General features: G+C 35.3%; 1 protein-coding gene across 3 annotated transcripts in view; it reads right to left on the reverse strand.

Annotated features, from left to right (window-relative positions):
- LOC149803267 (monocarboxylate transporter 9-like) overlaps positions 1 to 26,393 on the reverse strand; it is a 121,107-nt gene that overhangs the window by 19,106 nt on the left and 75,608 nt on the right. Inside the window, exon 3 of one of the 3 annotated variants that reach the window (XM_089952917.1) lies at positions 11,392 to 25,639. The exons of the other annotated variants lie outside the window; for them this stretch is intronic. Coding sequence (XP_089809043.1) covers positions 25,266 to 25,639 — 374 coding nt within the window. The 3' untranslated portion in view covers positions 11,392 to 25,265. Of the gene's footprint in view, positions 1 to 11,391; positions 25,640 to 26,393 lie in introns of those variants that run through there. 3 annotated transcript variants of the gene reach the window in all.

A 26,393-nucleotide genomic window follows, 5' to 3' on the forward strand; every position in this document is an offset into this window, starting at 1 on the left:
TCAGAAAGAAAGAAATACTGGTAGATATTTACGGAAGATCCCGCGGTTTACTACTAAGAGTAAAAAGAAGTTCGACGAAATAGATTTGTCAAATGACGCGACTAAAGACGAACTCGCTGATATCATGAACCTCTCTGGGGTTGACCGAGATGAGGTTGTTGTTTTTCAGGATAAATACGGCGTTTTGAAAACAAGCAATATCAAATGGAATGATATAATTCGTAGAGTTCTTGGTGCTACCACGATATCATCCCTATGTTTACTGACGGCGGTAGAATCAGAGACTCAAATATATTGTTTATAACCATCAGAGATGAAATTGCGAGAAGCTTTGCTAATCGTTTGAAGAATACCGGCGACACAATGACAGGTGAACTCAGCATAAACGGAAATAAAATAGTAGTGCTAAGAGATCCAACATCCGACGAAGATCCCGCAACAAAAAAAAAATATGTAGACGTTAACTACAGTACCGTCGATGGTAAATTATCCACTTTGTGGGCCGAGTATGATGTTCACGTAAGTACGTTTACAAATCTTCGTAGAAACTTTAGAAAACTTAATGAAATCGCACACGATTTCTTTGGCACCTCGTTGACCACTGAAGTGAAACTCTCTGATGTCACGACGAGCATTGAAACGATTAAAAAACATTAGAAGATGTCGTAAGTGGAATTCCTGATATCGTTAACAAAATTAATCTGATTAAACTTCCTCACAAACAGATCACCAGTATAGTATACGGGATTCTCAACATGGTCACAGCAGAATAATACTATCAAACATACCGCGGAAGTCACTGGTGTGTACAGGCTGTTTGTGTTCAGCGCTGCAAAATTTAGTATATACACCACATATCCCTGGCGGCATTCAACCGATAAGTTTTCCGGGGTTGTGTCTGTTGTGTTAAATAGCAACGACGAAGAGATATTTATACTGGAAGCAGCTGATAAGAAATTAACCGCAACATCTTAATGGTGGTGTCTGGAATTTGTTGATGAAACGCCTCAATTGGTTACTGTTTAAAGTATAATGGACGTTCAAAAATTTAGATATGATCAAGTACGTGATTGGTAAATAACATTGAAAACCATCTTTGACAAATATAGAACGAAAGTAAAAAATATACCGAAGATGTGCAGTACTCATTGATGTTGTTGTATACTCGGTATCTACACTTGTTGCTGGCACTGGCGTAGTATTATCAGTGCTAACACCAGTGACAGCAGCTGAAGCTGTGACAATATGTGTTTCATCATCGGCAACCATCGCTGAGGTTTTCAATATTATCACGAAAAAAATATCCACGTGCACGAGTACGAAATTGCATGATTATGCTGTGCGATTACACACGGCAACAACAGCGTTTTCTAAATTATCGTCGCTGATATCATCAAGCCTTGACGATACGACGATATCAGATTCTGAATTTGATATAATGGTTAAGACATACAATGAAGTACTTGATTTAGAAAACCTCCATTTGGAAAATGTAAATTTAAATAATGACAGAACTACTTCAGCAGATAGTCGCAAAACAAGTCCGCTGAAAATCACGATATCAGTAAGCTCAACCAACCCTGAATTCAGTATTAATTTTCCAACCGCGATTCCAGTAAAAGCAATCGCTCTTGCGCAGTTGTGAATATACTACAGTTGGCCCAATATCCGGTCAAGATCATTCGGCGGACTGCAGTTGGTATTTGCAAATAAAAATAAACCAGATGGAACACCTGACTGGGTAGTTGTTGGAATATCCACGGGGAGTTATCAAATCGAACAGATCAATGATAACGTTCAACGTAAAATAAAAAATATCACGGGGAAAGAATCCAAGATAGCTATACTAGTCCATGAATCAATACTGTCTACCGCGATGGAGATAAGTTCACCGGATTACGCCGTGAATATCTATCAGTCATCGATCAGATCAGTGCTAGGATGGCCTGAAATTGCCCCGGAGGCACCACCGCCAATATCTGAACCAACCCGACCTGATTATACTTCGGACAAACGCTCGTACTGGGAAATTAACCCATCATACAAAGACCATCTACTTGCTCTTGCTATAAAAAATTGCATTGTTTGGTGGTAGTAAATTTATCTTTACGAATAAGGACCATATATTTTGGTATTTTACTCTTGAACGACTCGCTGGAGGAGAAACTAAATCTACAACTATTCGCCTAGATGAAATGACTGAATATTTTGAAATCATTAATCAAGAACATAATACAACGAAAGAAAACTACAGCAAAGTTTCACTGAATATCTTTTTGATATAGCAAGTTCACGCACGGAAATCATTAAACAAATTGAAATATTAAATCAGATCACTGATGATCTTGATTACTATAACTTCAGATTTATAGATTTAGTTTTTAGTGCATCAAGTGAGCAAAAAAATCTTTCCTTGATAAATATTCGACAACAGAGGCAGATCTACCGAATTTTAAACTTCCCGGGTATAACCCAGACAGGTTAAAAAAATCAGTCAATGATCATTGACGAGTTTTTTCCTAAGCTACTCGCCGAGTGCAGAAAAATATCCCCACCACCAACTGTTCTCAAGTATAATAATTACTCATACGGACAAGGCCGTCATATTTCTCCGGGAATTGTAAATATAACCTCAATGATCGCGGTCAATCTTGTGTGTGACGTAATTGATGGAAGCTATCAGACAAACACAGAAATATCAAATCAAGCACAGCAACAATATATCTTGTATACTTTTACCCCGCAAGTCCCACCCGGATATCTGATTGTGCAAGAACCAGTTAACCAGGTCTACCTAAGATGTCGTAATCCGCTATTATCAAGAATAAATTTCAGACTAACTGACCAGTCCGGCAATTTTCGAGGATTTTCAATCTTAAAAACCTACGATTTTCGAGGATTTTTAATCGTAGAGTGTTGCCTCCCTTGATTTTAGCAAGGGAACAAGTATATACATTAAAAATGCCACTGACGCGTGATAAACATTAAAACAGTAAAAACAAATAATCCCCGTCCTTGATTTTTATCCCCCGATTTTATCCTTGACTCTGTCAAGGGGTGGATATTTTTTTAACTGACAAATCGACTAAAATCTGATACACTTTCACTTTCATTTCCACGAATGAGTTTAACTTTCATTTTCACTACCATTCACAGTTTCTGACATAATTTTCTTAATTGTCTTATGCCAGTATTGTCTTTTTTGCCTCATATTCACGAGACAGTTCTGATCTAATTTTTTCTAATGTGAGAGAGAGAGAGAGAGAGAGAGAGGAATTCCCTCACTTCATTTTCTTTTACACTGGCCAGCGATTGAAACATCGCCGTTTGAATTTTTTTTTACGAACCGGTATTCTGATGGAAGCGTATATCCCCCCTCCTCCTTACGTTCTTGTAATGTTTCAAAATCAGAAATAATCTTTTTCAGGCTTTAGTTCATCAGATATAGTTATGCTGTCTTTTTTATTTTTTAATAGCAGAAATAATATCATTGATATTTTCGTAATTAATTATATACTAAATATATGTTTAAAAGAAAAATAATTCACATTATTATGTGAACTTCTAGATTGCCATATGACATTCAAGCAAGTCCAGAAGAGTGTCTTTTTTTACATTAAGGACGGCACAATCTCCCAAGAAACCCTAGATTGCCATATGACATTCTAGCAGGCTCAACGGGTACGAAACACAAACTCCCATGTGAACTCCTAGATTGTCAAACAATAGTCTAGCATACTCATGAGGGCGTGTTAAGTAGAGGACGGCACAGTACATAAATCTTCATTCTAAGCACAACCTCCCGTGTGAGGCTGTAGATTATCAAACAACGGTCTAGCAGGCTCAGGAGGGCGTGTTTTGTAGAGGACGGCACAGTACATGTAGTATATACAATTTTAATTAAGGACGACACAATCTCCGATGAAACTCTAGACTGTCATAGTCTAGCAGGCTCAGGAAGATATATTTACAGTAAACCTTAATTCTAAGGACGGCACAGTACATGTAGTATATACAAGGACGGCACAATCTCCTATGAACCCCATGATTGCTATATGACAGTCTAGCAGGCTCAGGAAGATATATTTACAGTAAACCTTAATTTTAAGGACGGCACAGTACATGTAGCATATACAAGGACGGCACAGTACATACAGTATATACAATTAATTAAGGTCGGCACAATACATAAATTGTATCTAAGGACAGCACAACATACATGGGAGCCATTCTCTACGTTCAATAGATTTTTGCACACCCTCCCCCGAAATCAACCCCGGGAGAGTGCAAAAGTGTACCCACCACGTGGTGACATGGTGGGAAGGTGTGTTTGTCTATTGAGTTTCGAGCAATCAGGAGAGGACTCCCAATAATAAAACGGGTCCTACAGTATATAAGCTAAACTGATACTCAGAAATCCAACAGTAGCTCATGCGATGAGCGTGACTTATTTGCTGTTTGTATTTTTATGTTTTCTTAAATATAATCGCAGAAAAAGTACAGATGAACCAGGAAAACGGACGGATTCAGTAAAACGAGAATATTGTTTCTTTAAAAAAAATCCATTTATCTTAAAAAAAAAACTATTACACCTACCTGTACTGACAGTCCTCGATAGAAAACAATGGAGACAACTGTCAGCGCTTCAAGTAGATACTATGGTTTGTACTTTCTATGGTTTGTACTTTCTATTGTAACACAGGCTCGACAGACCGTAGTTATTTACTTGCGCATTTGTCAAATTAACATTACAGTATTACAAATTGTTTTTTTTTTTTTCAACTGTTAGATTTTGTGACTTTAGGAATACATCACCGCCCGAGTGTAACTCCCAGGAGGGACTCTTGGGGGTTAATTGATCTACAGGTTCATGATACAAGTAGATACGTTTTACCCGCTGAGGTTTTTATTGAAGTAGCAGGCGAAATTATAAAAGTAGACGATACTGAATACTCGGCCGGCGTTAACATGGGTTTTGTTAATAACCGTATCATGACGTTGTTTGACAGCGCTACATACGCGATTGATGGAAGAAACATCGAGACAATTTAAAAAGACGTCGACGTTGCCACAACAATAATAGGCTTAGCAAGATACTCTGACGATTACACAAGATCAGCCGGTCCAACAATGATGTTCACGAAGGACATTACCGACACTCCCAGTGACGTACCGTATACTATAAGACGGCCAAGAAACTTCGCCGAAAACGCTGACGCCAATGTGTGGCCGATAGTTCACGGCGCTAATACAGATTTGAACTTGGGATTTGCAACGCGTAAAGCAATGATGAGTGGAACCCGTAGAAGAGTTTCATGCGCGATTCTTTTGTCTTACATATTTGGGTCCTGCAGAGGTGTCAGAAAAGTTATCTTTGGGGCCAAACACACAGTTACCCTTGTAAGAAATGCTACCGACGACGACGCTATCTGGAGATCCGCAGGTGATGGTGGTAAAGTAACACTGACAAAACTTTCGCTGTGGATGCCGGTAATGACTTCAATGATCGCCGAAGAACAGCGACTATTGTCTTTCATGGACACAGGTGGTAAATCATTGCTGTCATGGTTAAAAGTAACCACAGATAGTGTTCAATCTAACATCAACGGGCAGTTTACATGGCATATAGTTTCTCAGCAAGGTGTTTCTGCGTCGAGATATATATTTGTTGCTTTTTAGAATTATAATCGAGTAAACTCACAAACTCACTCCCATATGATGTTTGACCGACTTGGAGTTACTGAAGTATCTTTGCGAATAAACGGACAACAAGAGCCAGAAGAAAACATACTACTGAATTGTGAAGTTGTGAATATACTACAGTTGGCCCAATATCCTATCAAGATGATTCGGCGGACTGCAGTCAAATAATTCGTTGGTATTTGCAAATAAAAATAAAACAGATGGAACACCTGACTGGGTAGTTGTTGGAATATCCACGGGGAGTTATCAAATCGAACAGATCAATGATAAATTTCAACGTAAAATAAAAAATATCACGGGGAAAGAATCCAAGATAGCTATACCAGTCCATGAACCAACACTGTCGACCGTGATAGAGATAAATTCACCGGATTACGTCGTGAATATCTATCAGTCATCGATCAGTGCTAGGATGGCCTGAAATTGCCCCGGAGGCACCACCGCCAATATCTGAACAAACCCGAGCTGATTTTACTTCGGACAAACGCTCGTACAGGGAAATTAACCCATCCAACAAAGATCATTTACTTGCTCTTCCGTAAAAAATGCATTGTTGTTGTTATTGTTTTTCTAGGGTTTAACGCCATTTATCAGCACAAGATAGGCTATGCATGGCGGCCAGTATAACTGGTAGAGGAAGAACCCTGGAAAACCCACGGAAGAACCACTGACCCACGAGAAGCTACTGGCAGGCTTTCCCACATCCACGCTAGCCGAGCCTTGGACTCGAACCTACGCAGACAGAGGTCAGATGGCAGTGATCCGGAACGGTGAGCGCTTTAGACCACTCGGCCACTCGGGGCCCCAAAAAATGCATTGTTGTTGTTGTTGTAGGGTTTAACGCCATTTTTCAGCATAAGATAGGCTATACATGGCGGCCAGTATTAATGGTAGAGGAAAAACCCAGGAAATCCCCGGAAAGAACCACCGACCCTCGAGAAGCTACCGGCAAGCTTTCTCACATACCCACATTGGCCGAATCCGAGACTCGAACCTACGCAGACAGAGGTGAGATGGCAGTGATCCGTAACGGAGAGCGCTTTAGACCACTCGGGGCCCCTAAAAATGCATTGTTTGGTGGTAGTAAATTTATCTTTACGAATAAGGACCATATATTTTGGTATTTTACTCTTGAACGACTTGCTGAAGGAGAAACTAAATCTACAACTATTCGCCTAGATAAAATTACTGAATATTTTGAAATAATTAATCAAGAACATATAATACAACGAAAGAAAACTACAGCAAAGTTTCACTGAATATCTTTTTGATATAGCAAGTTCACGCACGGAAATCATTAAACAAATTGAAATATTAAATCAGATCACTGATGATCTTGATTACTATAACTTCAGATTTATAGATTTAGTTTTTAGTGCATCAAGTGAGCAAAAAAATCTTTCCTTGATAAATATTCGACAACAGAGGCAGATCTACCGAATTTTAAACTTCCCGGGTATAACCCAGACAGGTTAAAAAAATCAGTCAATGATCATTGACGAGTTTTTTCCTAAGCTACTCGCCGAGTGCAGAAAAATATCCCCACCACCAACTGTTCTCAAGTATAATAATTACTCATACGGACAAGGCCGTCATATTTCTCCGGGAATTGTAAATATAACCTCAATGATCGCGGTCAATCTTGTGTGTGACGTAATTGATGGAAGCTATCAGACAAACACAGAAATATCAAATCAAGCACAGCAACAATATATCTTGTATACTTTTGCCCCGCAAGTCCCACCCGGATATCTGATTGTGCAAGAACCAGTTAACCCGTTCTATCTACGATGTCATAATCCGCTATTATCAAGAATAAATTTCAGATTAACTGACTAGTCCGGCAACTTGCTTGACCTACTAAATGTAACGCTGAGTCTGAATTTATGTGAAATCGTAAAAATCTACGATTTTCGAGCATTTTCAATCTTAAAACCTACGATTTTCGAGGATTTTTAAACGTAGAGTTTTGTCTTCCTTGATTTTAGCAAGGGAACAAGTATATACTTTAAAAATGCCACTGACGCGTGATACACATTAAAACAGTAAAACAAATAATCCCCGTCCTTGATTTTTATCCCCCGATTTTATCCTTGACTCTGTCAAGGGGTGGATATTTTTTTAACTGACAAATCGACTAAAATCTGATACACTTTCACTTTCATTTCCACGAATGAGTTTGACTTTCATTTTCGTTACCATTAACAGTTTCTGACATAATTTTTCTTAATTGTCTTATGCGAGTATTGATTGTCTTTTTTGCCTCATATTCACGGAACAGTTCTGATCTAATTTTTTCTAATGCAAGTGAGAGAGACGAATTCCCTCACTTCATTTTCTTTTACTGTGGCCAGCGATTGAAACATCTCCGTTTGAATTTTTTTTATGAACCGGTATTCTGATCGTAGCATGTATCCCCCCTCCTCATTACGTTCTTGTAATGTTTCAAAATCAGAAATAATTTTTTCAGGATTTAGTTCATCAGATATAGTTATGCCGTCTTTTTTATTTTTTAATAGCAGAAATAATATCTTTGATATTTTCGTAATTCATTATATACTAAATATATGTTTAAAAGAAAAATAATTCACAATATTATGTGAACTTCTAGATTGCCATATGACATTCTAGCAAGTCCAGGAGAGTGGTTTTTTTTTTACACTAAGGACGGCACAATCTCCCAAGAAACCCAAGATTGCCATAAAACATTCTAGCAGGCTCAACGGGTACGAAACACAAACTCCCATGTGAACCCCTTGATTGTCAAACAACAGACTAGCAGGCTCAGGAGGGCGTGTTTATTAGAGGACGGCGCAGTACCTGAATCTTCATTCTAAGCACAACTTCCCGTGTGAGGCTGTAGATTATCAAACAACGGTCTAGCAGGCTCAGGAGGGTGTGTTTTTTATATCATAATACCACTTTAGTTATCTATATTTTTTGGCCTCAGATCTAAGGCAGACTGGTCTCAACTGCACAGTACACAGTACAGTACATGTAGTATATACAATTTTAATTAAGGACGACACAATCTCCGATGAAACTCTAGACTGTCATAGTCTAGCAGGCTCAGGAAGATATATTTACAGTAAACCTTAATTCTAAGGACGGCACAGTACATGTAGTATATACAAGGACGGCACAATCTCCTATGAACTCCATGATTGCTATATGACAGTCTAGCAGGCTCAGGAAGATATATTTACAGTAAACCTTAATTTTAAGGACGGCACAGCACATGTAGCATATACAAGGACGGCACAATCTCCTATGAACCCCATGATTGCTATATGACAGTCTAGCAGGCTCTGGAAGATATATTTACAGTAAACCTTAATTTTAAGGACGGCACAGTACATGTAGCATATACAAGGACGGCACAATACAAATAGTATATACAATTAATGAAGGTCGGCACAATACATAAATCATATCTACGGACAGCACAACATACATGGGAGCCATTCTCTACGTTCAATAGATTTTTGCACACCCTCCCCCGAAATCAACCCCAGAAGAGTGCAAAAGTGTACCTACCACAAGCTGACATGGTGGGAAGGTGTGTTTGTCTATTGAGTTTCGAGCAATCAGGAAAGGACTCCCAATAATAAAACGGGTCCTATAGTATATAAGCTAAACTGATACTCAGAAATCCAACAGTAGCTCACGCGATGGGCGTGACTTATTTGCTGTTTGTATTTTTATGTTTTCTTAAATATAATTACAGAAAAAATACAGATGAACCAGGAAAACGGACGGATTCAGTAAAACGAGAATATTGTTTCTTAAAAACAAAAAACTCCATTTATCTTAAAGAAACGATTACACCTACAGTCCTTGATAGAAAACAATGGAGACAACTGTCAGTGCTTCAAGTAGATACTATGGTTTGTACTTTCTGGTGTAACATAGGCTTGACAGACTGTAGTTATTTACTTGCGCATTTGTCGAATTAACATTACAGTAGTACAGATTTTTTTTTTCAACTGTTAGATTTTGTGACTTTAGGAATTCATGACTTCCCGAGTGTAACTCCTGGGATGGACTCCTGGGGGCTAAACTCCATTGATTTTATCAAGTACAATGTTAAGGGAACAGCACTAACTCTATCAACCACATTACATATCAGCGGCAGAGTTATCTCCATTGTTTTGATCAGGGATGTTGTCTGTATCTAACACAAACGGGACATAACAAAATGAAAGCCATTGTTCATACTTGTGTGAAAACGCTGATTTTTGTATTTTATCTGCAACACGTTGTACCCCTTGCGAGTGAACAAAATACCTGCCAGCTGCATACACTGATTGAAATATTATTTCTTCACCGGTCTCAATACTGAGATTTAACTGCCTTCCTTGAAAAATTTCTGCATTTTCCAGAATTCCTATGTGTAGAATTCTCATTCTGTGTGATAGCTTGTATGTTATTTAAAGAATTATTTTTTTAATCCGTGTCAATATGATCATCACAAGACCGTCTTTGATCACCCCAAACAAACATTCGAGTATAAAGTTATGACAGAGATAATTTTTCCCCTTTTCGGCCGTGAACATGAGATAACCAGTATTATTGACAAAACCGACTGTTTTCTTCAGCTGACAGTGTCTGATTACACCATCACGAGATGCTTCATAATTCTTGATGATAGGTTCTCTGACAAATTCTTTTTGCTCCATTATATTTAATATTATTTGTCTAAATAACAATTTGTTTAAATTAGTACTGTACAGAACCTTGCTACATAGTCTTCAGGGTTTCTTGTAACTTTATCAAGATCAGAGTCCTTGACAACATCAAGTTGTTTTTTTTATATCATAATACCACTTTAGTTATCTATATTTTTTACCACCACGCTGCACACAAAACTGCGTTTTCCCTCTAACTCCAACAACACATTGTAAGCACGGTTTTGGACAAAGACTCCTTCGTCTTACGTTTTGCAAATGCTGTCTGCAGAATTCATTTACACAGGATTTGCTACAAGGTGTTAAAGACCCTACCATCAACCACTTGCACTGATTCCTTATTTCAGTCATCATATATATATAATATCTTAATTTAAATACTTGTTTTAAATATAATATGGAAGAGTTTGGGAGATTATCGACAATCAAGCCTTGGAAAACTTAGTTTCCTGAATCCAGATTCGATCTTGACAGAATAACTCCAGACTTGCAGAGGTGAACTCTGGTTGATCTGACGAATAATCTGAAAAATAATATTCAGAATGCTGATTTTTTTCCATCCAAAATTCGTTCGCGGTCGGAATCCGATTTTGTGTCTGGATTTTAGATTTTTTGGCCTCAGATCTAAGGCAGACTGGTCTCAACTGCACACAGACAGGTGAACCTTTGCAAAAAGTAGGATAAGATGGGCAATTGGAATAAATAGTGTCGATACGAAAATGATGGGTTTGTTAAGCATAAAAAAACATAAAAAACTTGTACCCTTCTGCTCATACGTGAGCGAAATAGCCAATGAAAAATGATGTTTCTAACACAACTAGGCATTAGGTTAACGGGAAATCTCTTGGAAGTCGATGTATTAAGATGTATTCAGAAACAGCCCCCAAAATGTGTTTCCTACTCGCATTTCAGGCAAAAATGACAAAACCCTCCAGGGGTTAATGAGCTAAGTTGGATCTCCAAGGCCAAGAAATGAAATAACAATCATAAAACCATTAAAAAATTGTTACTCCTGTTTTATTATGTCATATGCTGATCCAAAGAGGAACAAAACAATTGCATTGTTTATATCACAAAAAATTCTGTTTAAAAATGTGTGAGAAGTAAAATCAAATGGCAAGCAACACTGATTTTTGATTGAAACTACTCCAAATATAATTACATTCAACACAATGTTTCCACCAGTATTACAAAATAAAGGTGTATAATAATATGTGCATGGTAAAGATCAAGATTTTATTATTTGTAAAACATTCGAATATTCGTTCAAATGCCATTGTGAAAAAGTAACATTTACATTAGCAAAACACAGACTAAACTACAAAATCATATATCAATATTAACTGCTAGTACAACTGGGATTTGTCTAGAATTCTTGTCATCATTAATTTTTGGATGCATGAAAGACAAGTTTTCTTAAGTAACAAATGACAGGGGAGACAAATTTGTTGTTACTTGATTAGCCCAAAAATTTGTATTTAATACTGGACTATAGGAGTCTACTGAATCCAACATAAAAAACTCAAATACATTCTAATGCTGAACAATTATTACAGTATGCATCTATTTATGTGATTAAATTATCTACTGTTAAACAACCCTTCCCCTGGAAAATCTTATCAAGGTCAAGTTACTAAATGAACAAAGATAATCAAAGGAAAGGATAGGTCTAAATTTTACTTTCCTGAGAAGTATTTGTTTTATTAATGTTCTTTATGAATACAAAAGAAAAAAAAAAAACATCATGAAAAGTAACTGCTTGTAGTTTTTGGTCCATGAACCATGCTGTATAGAAGCAATCTTAAAATACTGATCTAATAGGTTGATACTATATCAAATCATCCTTTAAGACAATTTCCATCAATTGTATCAAAAACAGTACCATAAAGGTACATTATCCTCCCACCAAGTGATCACTGTAACTTTTTAAAGATAACCCCCGACTGATCGATAATGAAGTACTAAAAGACATAGCACCCATTTAACTGGTGTACAATGCAACTGTCAATGTGATCTTCACCACATTTTATCCCTTGACCACTAAGTCAAGAGGTTTCTTCTTTCCCTCATATTCAAGTCAACTAAAAAGGCTGCCAAAAATGCAAGTTACTAATCAACCCTGAACTACATATATGCCTTTCAACAAGTTATCTGGCACAGAAATGACCTTACTGAACTTGTCTGTGACTTGATGATACAACTATAAGTTTGATCCAAATCTGATCAGAAAAACAAGTTCAGCCAATCAGATGCAAAATCATCTTATTAATAAACAAATATCTCAGTCATATTCGAACTCATCCAAGATAATGATGATATAAACCTATATTACAAGTCTGATAAAAAATCAGAGCAAAATCATGCCTCCATATTAGTAACAAGCACATGTTGACAGATGGTTGATGGATACACCAGCATACCATAATCTCACTAGGTCTTATGGCCAGGTTAGCTGTAAATAAAATCAAGACGTGTTAAGTTGATACAATTGAGTATACAAAATAAGAACAAAACATTATCCCATTTGTTAATTCAAAAACCAAGAGACAGACTGAAAACACTGCATTTAAAACCAGAATGATCATAAAATTAGACAAATATGGTCAACACTTAGATAAAAAAAACACAAGTCACTCTACGGGATTGATGCTCAAATGGGCAAAAGGAATTCTCTGAAATTTAAAATAAAACCATTTCTTCCTCAAACTCGAGAGTGTTGAAACCATCACTGATAGTCTTTGGCAATAAAAATTCAAATTAGCCGCTGTGATGCACATACTGGATTTCAGTTTGACACCATTTTAATATAGGACAAAACAGACATCAATTATAGGATTTTTTTTGGGTGAAAATGTCATGTCATAATGATATCCCTTGAAGAGGAGTCATGACAAGAAGATATTCACAAGAGTCATTGCAGATGTATTTTTATGTATGACTGGCACCATTTGCATTTAGAACCAACCAAGTGTCATAAGACATCTACTGGAGAAAACCCCAGCTGGATTATAGCATTCCATTTGGAAGAAACAGAGATGACAATATTTTCAATATGGCTACTGTGGTGGTCATAATGAACTCAGATCAGTACCACTGTCATTTAGGATCAACTATACATCATAAGTCTTTCAGTGAAAGCCCCATAGTGATATACCATCCATTTAGGAAGAGTAGCAATATCAAGATTTTCAAAATGGCTACTGTGGTGGTATATTGGATTTTGTAAGCAGCACCATTTTCTTCTAGGATTAATTAGACTATTGGATGAATGCCTGTGTGTAATGTATCATGCCAATCTTCAAAAAAACATTAGGAGTAGCGATAACTTGTGTTAATAAATGAATGACAGGCAGCAGGCAATGGACAACACACCATCCCATAAGCTCTTCTCGTCTATGAGCAACAGATCTAAAATTTGTGTTAATCATGTATCAGTAAACTCTTACAAGCATCATATATGTGTGCACATTTCATGGGACTAGTAAATTCAGCATATATTTTTAAGTACATATATACACTTTGGTAATTAACAAATCATGAAAATTAAAAGTTTGTAAAACTGCATAACAAATCTGAACATAATATTAAAACACTTTACAATATGAACCATATTAAAACATACTAGAGTCTTACACATTTACATAACTTTAAACTAGCAAAACTTGACACAATACAAATCCAGAGGATAGTACTGTACAAGACATGTTACAATTCTAAACGTGTAAACAGATTTAAAACAATCCCTTATATAATTATGGAATGATCAATGGTAATATACAAGTTTAACCTTCATTTCTATGAAACTACTATCCAGTCCCAGCTATTTTTGTCCTTTGTTTATATACTTTTTTTTATACCAGTTGTCTAAACAATGATTATTCAAGTACACCCCTCTATACTGAAATAATTTTTGCAGTTCAAAATCCTTTAATCCTATTCAAATTGTGAGTCATTATCCAAAGGTGAAAGCTGTGTTGAGGGGCATGTTTGATTTCAGGAATCAGGAAACCTGTTGGTCCAAACTGAGAGTATTACCGTGATCAATCTAAAAGTCATGCTTATTGTTGGTAGATAACGCAATAACTTTCTTGTCCGTTGATAACCCCCATTATTAATTCAATTAATGTCAGTAATTTTATTTAAAGCAGGTTTGATAAAAGAAAGAAAATTATAAGTGAGCTCCTAGAAGTACTTATCAAATTTAATGATTATAATAATGAAAGACAATTTCAATTTACCAAAAATGTGCAAAACAAACTGTGCTTACAATTTTCTTTAAGGATTATAAAAAATGGTTCATGCGAAGTAAGCATCATATGGAAAAACATACAAACTTACTAAGTTGTCCATTGATTCATCTGATCTAATATTTGTTCCATGTTGATCATTTTCATGTATAGTGAAACAATGCTGACAATGAGTTTTTACAATAATTTTTATCTTAGTTTTATGCTGTGCCAATGAAATGGCTACCTAGATACATAGTAAGGAAGCAAAATAGAAGAATAAAGAAACATATTCAACTTGATGTACACTCAACTTCATAACCTTTGGTGTATGTTTTAAGGGGTGTAACTCTGTGCTGTGTTCCTATATAAGTAAGCTAGAGTTTTTCCTTTTCAAATAAAGTTCTTTTCAGCTGTAACTTAAATAAACAAAGATAAAACTTAAATTTGAGCACTGCAAAACTATTCCCATATGGCTGATAATTCTTTTGTTTCCTTTTCTTTTCACCTTTTTTGGTTTTACAAAAATCAACTGTCTTTCAAAGCGGTGCTGTGCTATGGTCACCCAAATATATATCCAACGTCAAATAAACATGTAACAGAAATGTTTAATTTCAATTCTTTATACCAACAATTCTGAACAAATACAAGTATTTTAAGTAATAGACCACAAAAATTTAAAAAATAAACATCTGTACAAAGGACAACAAAAAAACATGTTAAACAAAAATACTCTGAATGTAGATACCAAACTATAAACACACTACAAAAATTATATGTAACAAAAACTATCACATGCAGTACATCTGAAAAATGAAAGAGCTGACAGACAGGATGATGGAAAGACTTTGTATGAAGAAATCTAGAAAAACATGATTTCTAGGTTCAAATTTACATAAACTAAGTATCAACTTTGTTCAAAAGAAGGATCAACAAGTCTTTCATGAAAACTATCGCTAATGGAGGAATTGCAATGGGCACCATCTCCATACAATTTGTTCAACAGCCTTAAACTAAGAAATGAGCATTCAAGGGCCTAACTCTCCTAAATGATATGTGGTTAGGTCTTTATAAATATAACTACTGAAAATGGATATTAAACTGTTTCATCACTATAAAATCACATGCCCAATTTGTTTGAAATCCAACAATTCTTGGAAAAGCTTTTGTTACAGAGACCAATGTCATAAGGATGGGTAATCTGAGGCACAGTGAATGATGTCATGGAATGCTGGAAACAAAATTTTTGTGACAAATTTGAAGAGCTGTGTGACAAATTTGGCTCAAGTCCAACAATCCTTTTAAAAGTTAACTGCATAAACAAACAATAGGATGACAGACAATTAGGGTAATTGGCAATTAGAGGCCACAATCCTCTAAATGATGACTGAGATGGCTGGAATTCAAAAACTTTTGAGGTTTCATTGTTATAAAGATGTGTACCAAATCTGGTTAAAATAATATAATTTTTTTTCTAGTAAAGTTATTTAATAAAACATTGTCAAAAATTCCATCAAAAAGATAAATAATAATAATTATAAAAAAACCAAAATAATTCTAAAAGGGCCGCTATGCATGCAATTTTCAATGAATGATATGTGATGGCTGTTAATTTCTATAAATACTGTTTAGACAAAATAATATTTTCAAATATCCATAACACTCGTTGTTAATTCATAAATAGAAGAGGTGTTATCGAATTGACTATTTTTTTACATTGGTAACTTGAGGAAACTGTTCCAAACATCACAAAATAATTAAGCAGAGTAAGAAATTTATTTCCGTATGTACTAAAATTGCAATATTTATGAAACTGGGTCCTATCAATAGAACATTTAAATAAAACATTAACAATTGTGACTAAAACTGCTTTTGAGGGGCTCAAATTAAGAAATTAAAGTTCAAGTCAGTTGTGTATGAAAGTAAACTCATTTACTGATTTTGGCACATAGGAGAGACAGACACTTCAGCTGTTTCATTTTTCTGTGCATAAAACATACACACATGCATGCACACACACAGACCAGACCAAGATCTGCTGTCACATAATGTCCTGGCATACTCAAATCTATATTATTAGTATTAAATCAGAAGTACGATATATATACTTGCATGCAGGTCAGATTCAATAGCAAACAACAGATCCAGATCCTGTGTCACATAATGTGCTGCCCTATCTGGGTCTCTTTTAACTACTCGACCCATTAGTAATAAACTGTATCAACCATGATCTGCCAGCACATTATGCACTAGCAGATCTGGAGCAATGCTGTTTGCTGTTGGATTTGGCCTATAAGTAAGTCTATGGCAGGTATGGTCAATGATATGATTATATTTTAGAAGAGTAATATTTGCAGTTTATTCCAGTAAAAGACAACCTCAATAAACTGATTATATTATTAATACTATTTGTAGTGTATTCCAGTTTAAGACAACCTCAACAATCCGATTGTATTTTATAACAGTGACACTGTTTGTAGAGTATTTCGGTATAAGACAACTTCAATGATCCAGTTATACTTTATAATAGTAATACTATTTGTAATGTATTCAAGTCTAAGAAAACATCAATGATCTGATTATATTTTATAATCATGACACTATTTGTAGTGTATTTCTGTCTAGACATCAATGATCTGATTATATTTTATAACAGTGACACTATTTGTAGTGTATTCCATCTAAGAAAACATGAATGATCTGATTATATTTTTATAACCATAACACTATTTGTAGTGTATTTCGGTCTAAGACCTCAATGATCTGATTATATTTTATCATCATGACACTATTTGTAGTGCATTTCAGTCTAAGACAACATCAATGATCTGATTATATTTTATAATTGTGACAACAGTAGTAGTGTATTCCATCTAAGAAAACATCAATGATCTGATTATATTTTATAATCATGACACTATTTGTAGTGTATTTTAGTCTAAGACAACTTCAATGATCTGATATTTTATAATAGTGACACTATTTGTAGTGTATTCCAGTCTAAGACAACCTCAATGATCTAATTATATTTTATAATAGTAGCACTATTTGCACCATATTCCAGTCCAAGACCTCAATGATCTAGTTATATTTTATAATCATGACACCATTTGCAGTGTAATCCAGTCTAAGACAATATCAATGATCTGATTACATTGTGTAATAGTAACACTATTTGCAGTGTATCCATTCTAAGATGACCTCAACCGACTGCTCTCTTGAACATCATTATAAGGAGAAATCACTGAAAGTTTGCTGTCAAAAAGAATAAACCATAGACAGCTAACAATCCACTGTGCACCATGCCATGGACTATCTCCCAAACACATCACTGTATCTTGTGCCTCACACAAGTTTATTATTCAGGAAATAAAGTTAGTATAACAGTCTTATAAAACACTGAATCACAATATGTAAAGTTCATTGCACAAAATATACTACTGAAATAACTTGCCTTAATAAAACTGATTATGTCCTTTATTTTCAGTGCAATATTAACATAACGTAAACATGAGCAGATCACAAGCAGCAATAAATCTGCAGTTATGCCCCTGCTGAAAGGCCATGGCAAGTTACATTACATGTATCTGACAAAATACATACAAGACTATGGTATATTTAGGAAATGAATTTTCCTTCAGTTAAAGGATCTGACACACAATGATACATATCCAATATAATGGGAATGGATTATATATTATTAACACAATCAAGTTTTACATCAATTTAAAACTGGGTATTGTTGCCTTCCAAGTCATCTTCAAGATCAATTAACAACACATAAACAACTCCATGTGATAAGATCAAACAAATAATTAGCCCATGAAGAAATAAGCAATATACTCTAGTATCATGAATTTTCGTGTGGGACTAATTTTCATGGATTTCATTGTTGCCCCAAACCATGAATTTAAATCCCCAACGAAAAATTAGCCACATAGGATGATGACACCCCCCATTTTCTTAGTGCTTCATTCCTAGAGATTAACACTGCTACTAGTATTTGATAAATCAAGGTTAATACTGTAATTTGGTAATTAAATATTAGCTTTTACATGTGTTTATTTTATTTTTTATTTTAACCTTTTGAAAGAAGAATTATAAATCATTTTATATTGTTTTAATGCACACGCTGGATAAGGTATCTGGTAGCTGTAAATTTACATTCACTGCCTTAAATCGATGTGAGGTAAGTAAGGATAGAGAGAAAATAGAGAAAAAGCATAAGCATTCAAACAATAGTAATACTCAAAATGAAAGAAACAATAATACAAAATAACAGTATATGAAAATTAAATTTAATACTTATTCAAATCGATTTTTCATTCGAGTACAACTGTTTTTGAAACATTTAAACCCTTTTAAAAGCACATTTCATTTTATCAATGCAATTTCAAAATAAAAGAACAATAATCCTGTAAAATACTAGAACTATTTCTTGAAACACTATTATTATTATTAATGAGACACTATGTACATACACTAATTACAGCAGAGTATTAAAGCTCACATCTCACAGACTTCACTCACTGTTGCCTGAGCTGCAATTATCCATTTAGCGTGAATTGGCTTTATTAATGAGGTTGCAAGGTTTACTAATACTGTGCACTGGTCGTCACCAGTAACATCTACTTTTTCCATAATGGCGTCCATAACCTGTTTAGCATACCACTCATGGAAGTGTGGCATTAATTCTTCTTGTACTCTTTATTTACTGTCAAGTCTAGTGGTTGAAGTCGGTCTGTACAAGAGGCAGGCACAAAGAATGGAGTGATTTGGTGGGCTCTAAACACATCAAATATTGATGATGCAACTTGATGGAAAGTGGTTTAAGTAAGAGATCATTCATATGTACTTTAATAACTGACTGGCCTAGTGTTGTTGGCTGCATTGGGTTCCTTTGATGATGAGCACTCAAACGAAAACATAGTGAAAGTGATGAATCTTAACAGGTGTTTTATTTGTGCTTGTAGAGATGGAAGTATTGTTTTAGTGTTGTTGGCTGCATCAGCTTTGACTGATGTTATTGATTGGGTTGAAAACACAGTGTAAGTATTGAACCTGCCAGCTCTTTGATTTGTGCTCATATAGGTGATAGTACTGTTTTAAACATTAAAGTGACTGCCATTTGCATCGGAATTGTTTTATTATTTTGTATTCTTTATTTTGGGTATCTGTAGAGGTTCAACCGTGAAATTCAATACCTAATATGCAAACTTTGACAGGAAATACCACAAATTCAAGTACCAATGAAAATGCCTTTTTTTAAAATAGAAAACCATGAAATTGAGTCCAACGAAAATAAATGATACTAAAGTATGAAAAAATATTGCAAACTCTGAAATGTTCAAATTTTCTGATAAATATTCTGATCCACCTGTGCAGACTTATGAATAGGCTATACAAGTAATTTAGGTTTTGTGTGGTTTGGTGTTTTACAGCACAGCAACACCAGTAATTATTTAGTGTCAAGGTAACTGGAGTACAGTGCCTTGCCCATAGATACACCATGGCAGCCAACCCAGGCTAATTCAATTGCAGGATTCAAACTTGCATCCTTTCAGTCACAAGTCCTGCATGCTAACCAGATTGGCACCAGTTTCATTTATGGACAACTAGACATCATAAGAATACTTATGTAAAAAAAACATGTCACTATGACTTTCTATTCAAAATAAGTAGCAGTAACAAGTTTTTCAAGATGGCTGCCATGGCAGCAATAATGGATGTCAGATAGACACCATTGTCATTTTGGACCAATTTGACATCAAGAAGTCTTTTAATGAAAACCCCATGTTGCAACAACAGTTCGCAAATACTGATAACAAAATTTTCAAGATGGCCACTGTGTCATCCATACTGAATGTCTAAGCAGCACCATATTTACTTAAGACCAACTAGACAATGGGAGAAATACATGTGTAAAGTTTCTTGGCAATCCTACAAGTAGTTTAGGGGAACAGTGATAACAAACTTATGGCAATGAACAGATGACAGACAATGGACAATAAATGAAAGACCATCCACAAGCTCCTCTGGCCTCTGACCAACAGAGCTAAAAATATTTAATGTCGAAAATTCCAAGTATCAAAAGGCACCTCTAAGCTATTTCCTAGAGATTTGTATCATGTATAGTTGGAATAAATACCAGTATATCTTATTTACAGAACAGAACAAAAACTTAATCATGTTCAACAGAAGAAGAGCACCATCAGTCAACAAGCAGCTTAAGTGAGCCTAATAGATAGCTCAAATCGCTGACTTCTGTCTAATAGCCAAATGCAGGAGCAGGTGGCAAGATAAAATCAGAGTCTTATGCTTAGTTGAATGCTTACTGTAGAAATTTCTTCCATTGCTGCTCAATGTATATGCAATGAAAATGACTGCTTCAAGCATCCACTTGTTTTTTATATTACTATCTATATCTGAAGGCACATCAAAATCATTCGTCATATATTGAAAGGTCTTTCTGTCATAACACATTTTGTCAAGGTTGGTGAAATTATGCTGAGGTGTTCTTGAGTAAAAAAAAATTAAAACAAATTAATAACCAGTGGCTCAAATTCTGTTCAACGGTTTTTAAGAAGATGTGTAAGGATGCTCTACCTTTAGTAATAACAGTGACATCTGAAGACATACTGGCATTGTATGTACAAAATTAAAAGCCCTTCATGCCAGTATCTGCGTTGTCAAATTTAGTCAAATTCTGTTTTGTGGGTTCTGAGAGGTCATTAAAAAGTTCTTCCTTTTTTTAATAATGGTGGCCATAGCTGATGGCAGATTATCTTCAATAAAAACATGAAAATACCATTTTGCTTTATAGATCATCTTCAATAAAAACATGAAAATACCTTTTTGCTTTATGTTGAATTCAATCAAATTCTGCTTAGTGGTTTTTAAGAGGAAGTATTTTAAGTTTTTTTTCTAACTTCAGTAAAACTGGTCATATATTATGGCATTTGATATTGTTTGTATAAACCTAAAAGTCCCTCATGCCAGGATGCCAACAAATTTCACCAAATTCTGTATAGCAGTTTTTGAAAAGGTGTTGAAAGGACCCTCATTTTTGTAGTAGTGTTGACCATGGTTGATTGATGGTGTGATGTGATGTGTTGTGATTTGGATTTTTAACGTAGCTTTAACAAGTTTTCAGTCATATCGCTACGATGTCTGCAATGTGGCAGTTCATAGTGATGTCTAGCACTGGGACATCATGCCGCAGACATGTAGCATGATGTCCCACAAAGTCACATTATCCTGACACCGGGCCGACCAGTCCTAACACTAACCTCTTAATGCTGAGCGCCAAGCGAGGCAGCTGTAAGTGCCATTTTAGTAAGTCTTTGGTATGACTTGGCCGGGGATTGAACCCATGACCTCCTGCATCTGAGGAGGACGCTCTAACCACTAGGCCACCGGAGCAGTGTTGATTGATGGATCATCATCACTTCCAGAAACCTGAAAACTCTCTGTGACAGGATGTTTTAGGTCAAATTTAGTTAAATTATCCTGCGTGAATTTTTTAAAAGTCATTTCAAAGTTTTTCTCTTTATCATAATGGTGGCCATATTTGATCATGGATTGGCATTTGCACAAGCCTGGAAGTCCTTAATGCTATAATCCTGTCTGCCAAGTTCAGTTCAAATTCAGTAGATTTTGGGAATGGATTCAAAATAGCAATTGTTGATGGATGCATGATAGATATAGGGCTCAACCATACGCATGCCTGGTCTTACTAAAAAAAGTTCCTCGAAGGGACTGGTGTTCTACTATCTGAAAGGAATATCCACAAATTCAAGACAATACCATATTGTTTCTTTTAAATGTGGATTATTGGAACTATCTTTGATATTCTAAGATAATAATAAGAACTGCAAAATTATCTGCTGTGGTGGACATATCATTCAGGATTCGCTCAAGGCTCAGTTATGGGCCCTATCCTCTTCCTTATCTATATCAATGATCTACCATTAAATAATGAATCTATAAATACAGATTTGTTTGCAGATGATGCAACCTTGTATACATCTAGTTCTGATACTGAAGCTATCCAAATGAGATTAAACTCAGACCTTATTAGAGTCCAAAACTGGGCACAACAAAATAGAATGGTAATTAATGAAGGTAAAATAGAGTGTATGATTATAGGGACATCACAAAAGCTACACAAGTCAGGGAACCCAAAACTATCTCTTGCAATAAATAATCATCCATTAGAAAATGTCAAACATGAAAGGCTTGTAGGTGTGTCTGTAGATAATAATTTATTATGGAATGACCATATTGATAAGCTTTGTAAAACGCTGTTATCCAAAATTGCCGTTCTCAGCAGAATCAATATTTACCTATGGAAACTCGCAATCTATACTACAAGTCATATATTCTTCCAACAATGGACTATTGTTCTAATGTATGGGGAAACTGTGCTAAATCTGAGCTTGACAGGATTTATAAACTTCAGAAATGAGCAGCACATGTAATTTTAGATGCATCTGTTGATCATCCCTCAAAAGCATTATTTACAGAACTCAAATGGTTCATAGTATATGACAGGATAGATTTTCACAAGGCAGTTCTTTTATATAAATGTCTACAGAGTATCTTCAGGACTTATTCAGACCTTTTTCAACACAATACCAGTTGAGATCAATATCACATGGAAACCTTCTAGTACCAAAACCAAGAACAGAGCAATTTAAAAAGAGTTTTCAATACTCTGGTACAGTTCTGTGGAATAAGCTTCCACTACATGTAAAATCTGCTGAAAATATTAGAGTATTTAAGAAAAGATATCATGAGCATGTATGTGTTTCTAATAGATAATGGAATTATTTTAATACTAAACATGTTAAAATAAACACTAATTATGCTATCTTCATATAATGTGCATTGTTATACTCTCCTTAAGAGGGCCGCAAGGGAGAATAGTCCTTGACTAATGAGTCACCCTCTATAAATAAAGCATTATTATTATTATTATTATTATTGAATGTTAACATGGCATCATTTTCATTGAAACCCAACAAAGCATCAAAAGAAGTCTTTTGTTGGAGACCAGCCATGTAGACAGAGCAATAAGATTTTCAAGATGGCCCTTGTGGCATTCGTATTAGAAGAAGATGAGCACCATTTTCATTTATAACCAACTAGACATCGTAAGAAGTTTTTCAGTGAAAACCCCATGCTGATATGGTAATTCATTCAGGAGAAATGGTGATAAAAAAAATTTCAAGATGGCTATAATTGTGGCAAAATGAACATAAGAAGTTCTAGTGAAAATCCCAAAGCAATATTACATATCATTCAGGAATAGTAGTGGTAACAAGATTTCAAGAAGGCCAATGTGGTGGCCATATTGGAAATCAGATCAGCAATATTTTCATTAGGACCAACTATACATCAAACAAAGTCTTTAAGTGAAAACCCCATGTTGACATGACTATCCATTCAGAAGGAGCAGCAATGTGGTTTTCAAGACAGCCACACAGTTATTTTCAATCCCCTATTAAGGTTTATACTGTTTCAGCTGCATCTACACATTTATTTTCACAACATATGTAAACAAATAAATCAGCCTTTCACTTCATATCATGGCTTATAATCAACAAATTCAAGTAATGAAACAGAAATAAAAATCACTGAACAAACAGATATGCAACCAAAAAAACACCAGACAAACAAAACTCATATATAGCTTACAACAATTAAGAATTTCAAAGAATGCTATGTCCCACATGGCATAGTCCACTACTTTTGAAAACAATAGAACATCAGAGGGACAGACACATCAGTTGTCTACCTTATTTTTCTGCCCATCGTTATTAATATCCCTCAAGATAAATGCACACATCACATTTCAGGACTATATGTGGCATCAGAAAATAATGAACTAACTTCAAAACCTTTATGTAATGACAGCAGCATGAAAATGAGTCACTGCAACCTCCATTAGCTTACATGATCAGTACCATCCACAATGAATAAACCCATCAAGTTTCATGATTGTATCCATGACTGAGAAACAGAGCTAAACATTGACACACAAGTCAACAGCAACACCAGTGGAAAAGTGATACCTTTGTTTTGCCTATGCTTCAGAGATGAACACAAACATCAAGGTCCTTACTGGCATCAGAAGTACATGGTATATCAGTGGTTTGCATTAATTTAGTCCTCAATTTTCAATGTTCTGAAAAGTCACATTTTTCTCATTCAGACAAGGGTAACAATTTTCCAACATGATGTGCATGAAAAATGTGGCTTAAATATAATATTGTTTGACAAAATATCTCCCAAGAAAAGTTACATATGTATTAGTAACCAGTATTTCAAATTTTAAGTATACAAAATTTCTTCGTTTTATTAGTTGATAAATGTTTCAAAGTAAATGTGGCTCATAAAGAAACCTCACAGCTTTACAAATCAAACAGAAACTGATTTGTGATCAATTTAATCATAATTGGTCAATCATGATCCATGTTTGTGCTGAACAGATCTGTACCAAATATGTGCAAAACAAAGTTATCTACAATTACATGCATGTGCATTTCAACTGCAGAACTACTTGAGTACAGCAAGTCTATGACCGACTCGAAAGCTTTCTCATAAAGAAAAAAAGCAGTATTTCTAGTCCATCAAAAATCCAGAATTAGACAACTGATTCAAGATGAATGATGTCCCCATGACTATTAGACTCTTTTGTCTGTTTTGTCTGACCTTCTGTAGTGGTATACTTGCCATTCATTAAGTTTCCATTGCTGGGATTCATCAAGTTTCCACTACTGGGATTCTCCAAGTTTCCATTACTGGGATTCATGAAGTTTCCATTGCTGGGATTCATCATATATCCACTAATGGGATCATCAGTTGCAGGTCTTGCAAAGCAAGATTTTTGGATACGGCAGGACTGAAGAAGTTGCTTGAAGGCTGGAACTGAGCAAAGTAGAAAGCCCGAAAGTGAAATAAAGGCACCAGCCATGTAGAATGTGGCATCGTAGTTCTTCGTTTCATCATACAACCATCCTACAAAAAATTTGTTGCAGTAGTTTAATAATAAAGTAACAGTCATATAACTTGATGCATGTGATTACAAAATGTACTGTATTGTAGTGTACCATATTTACTAAAGATATCTTTGCATGAATACCCCCACACACATCACTTAATAAAGAATTTATTATGCTGGCTACATGGACACCTCCTTCATAAATTATTACTCCACATTTCAAGTACAGCTATAGTGTCTGTTACTCCAGACTCAAAATGTATAAATGCCACCATCTGATTGGTCAGAACATTTCTGACTAAAATTCTGAGTTATGTCAAGTTGTAAGATAATGAGGCCTGTACTTATCATTTGAGATATACTTTACTGCACAAAAAAACCTGTTTATTCAAAGAACTTGTATAACGTGTTCTTGACTGCTCATATACTGGCCAAGTGTGGTCTCTGAGGCAGAAAAAACAGAACCTAGAGGAAACCATCAACCCTAAATGGGTGATCATACACCCTAATAATAATGTTATAAAATTACTCAGTGTATAGCACTGCAACCTGGTGGATGCAGCCTGGCTATGATGTCCATTCATGAAAAGTGTAGAGCTAAAGACACACCAATAACAAAGTATGTCTGCTAAGCTTATAATATTCCTTAGCAAAATGGACTGAATTCTGACACTATTTTTCTAAGCATGCCAATGTTAAGATGAGAGCAATCTGATAGTATATGCATGCATATGCATACTCATGAAAAATTGCACAAACATAATAATGATC

This window comes from Sinohyriopsis cumingii, chromosome 3, assembly GCF_028554795.1.
Source record: "Sinohyriopsis cumingii isolate HCF-2022 chromosome 3, ASM2855479v2, whole genome shotgun sequence".
In the NCBI taxonomy this organism is placed as follows: domain Eukaryota; kingdom Metazoa; phylum Mollusca; class Bivalvia; order Unionida; family Unionidae; genus Sinohyriopsis; species Sinohyriopsis cumingii.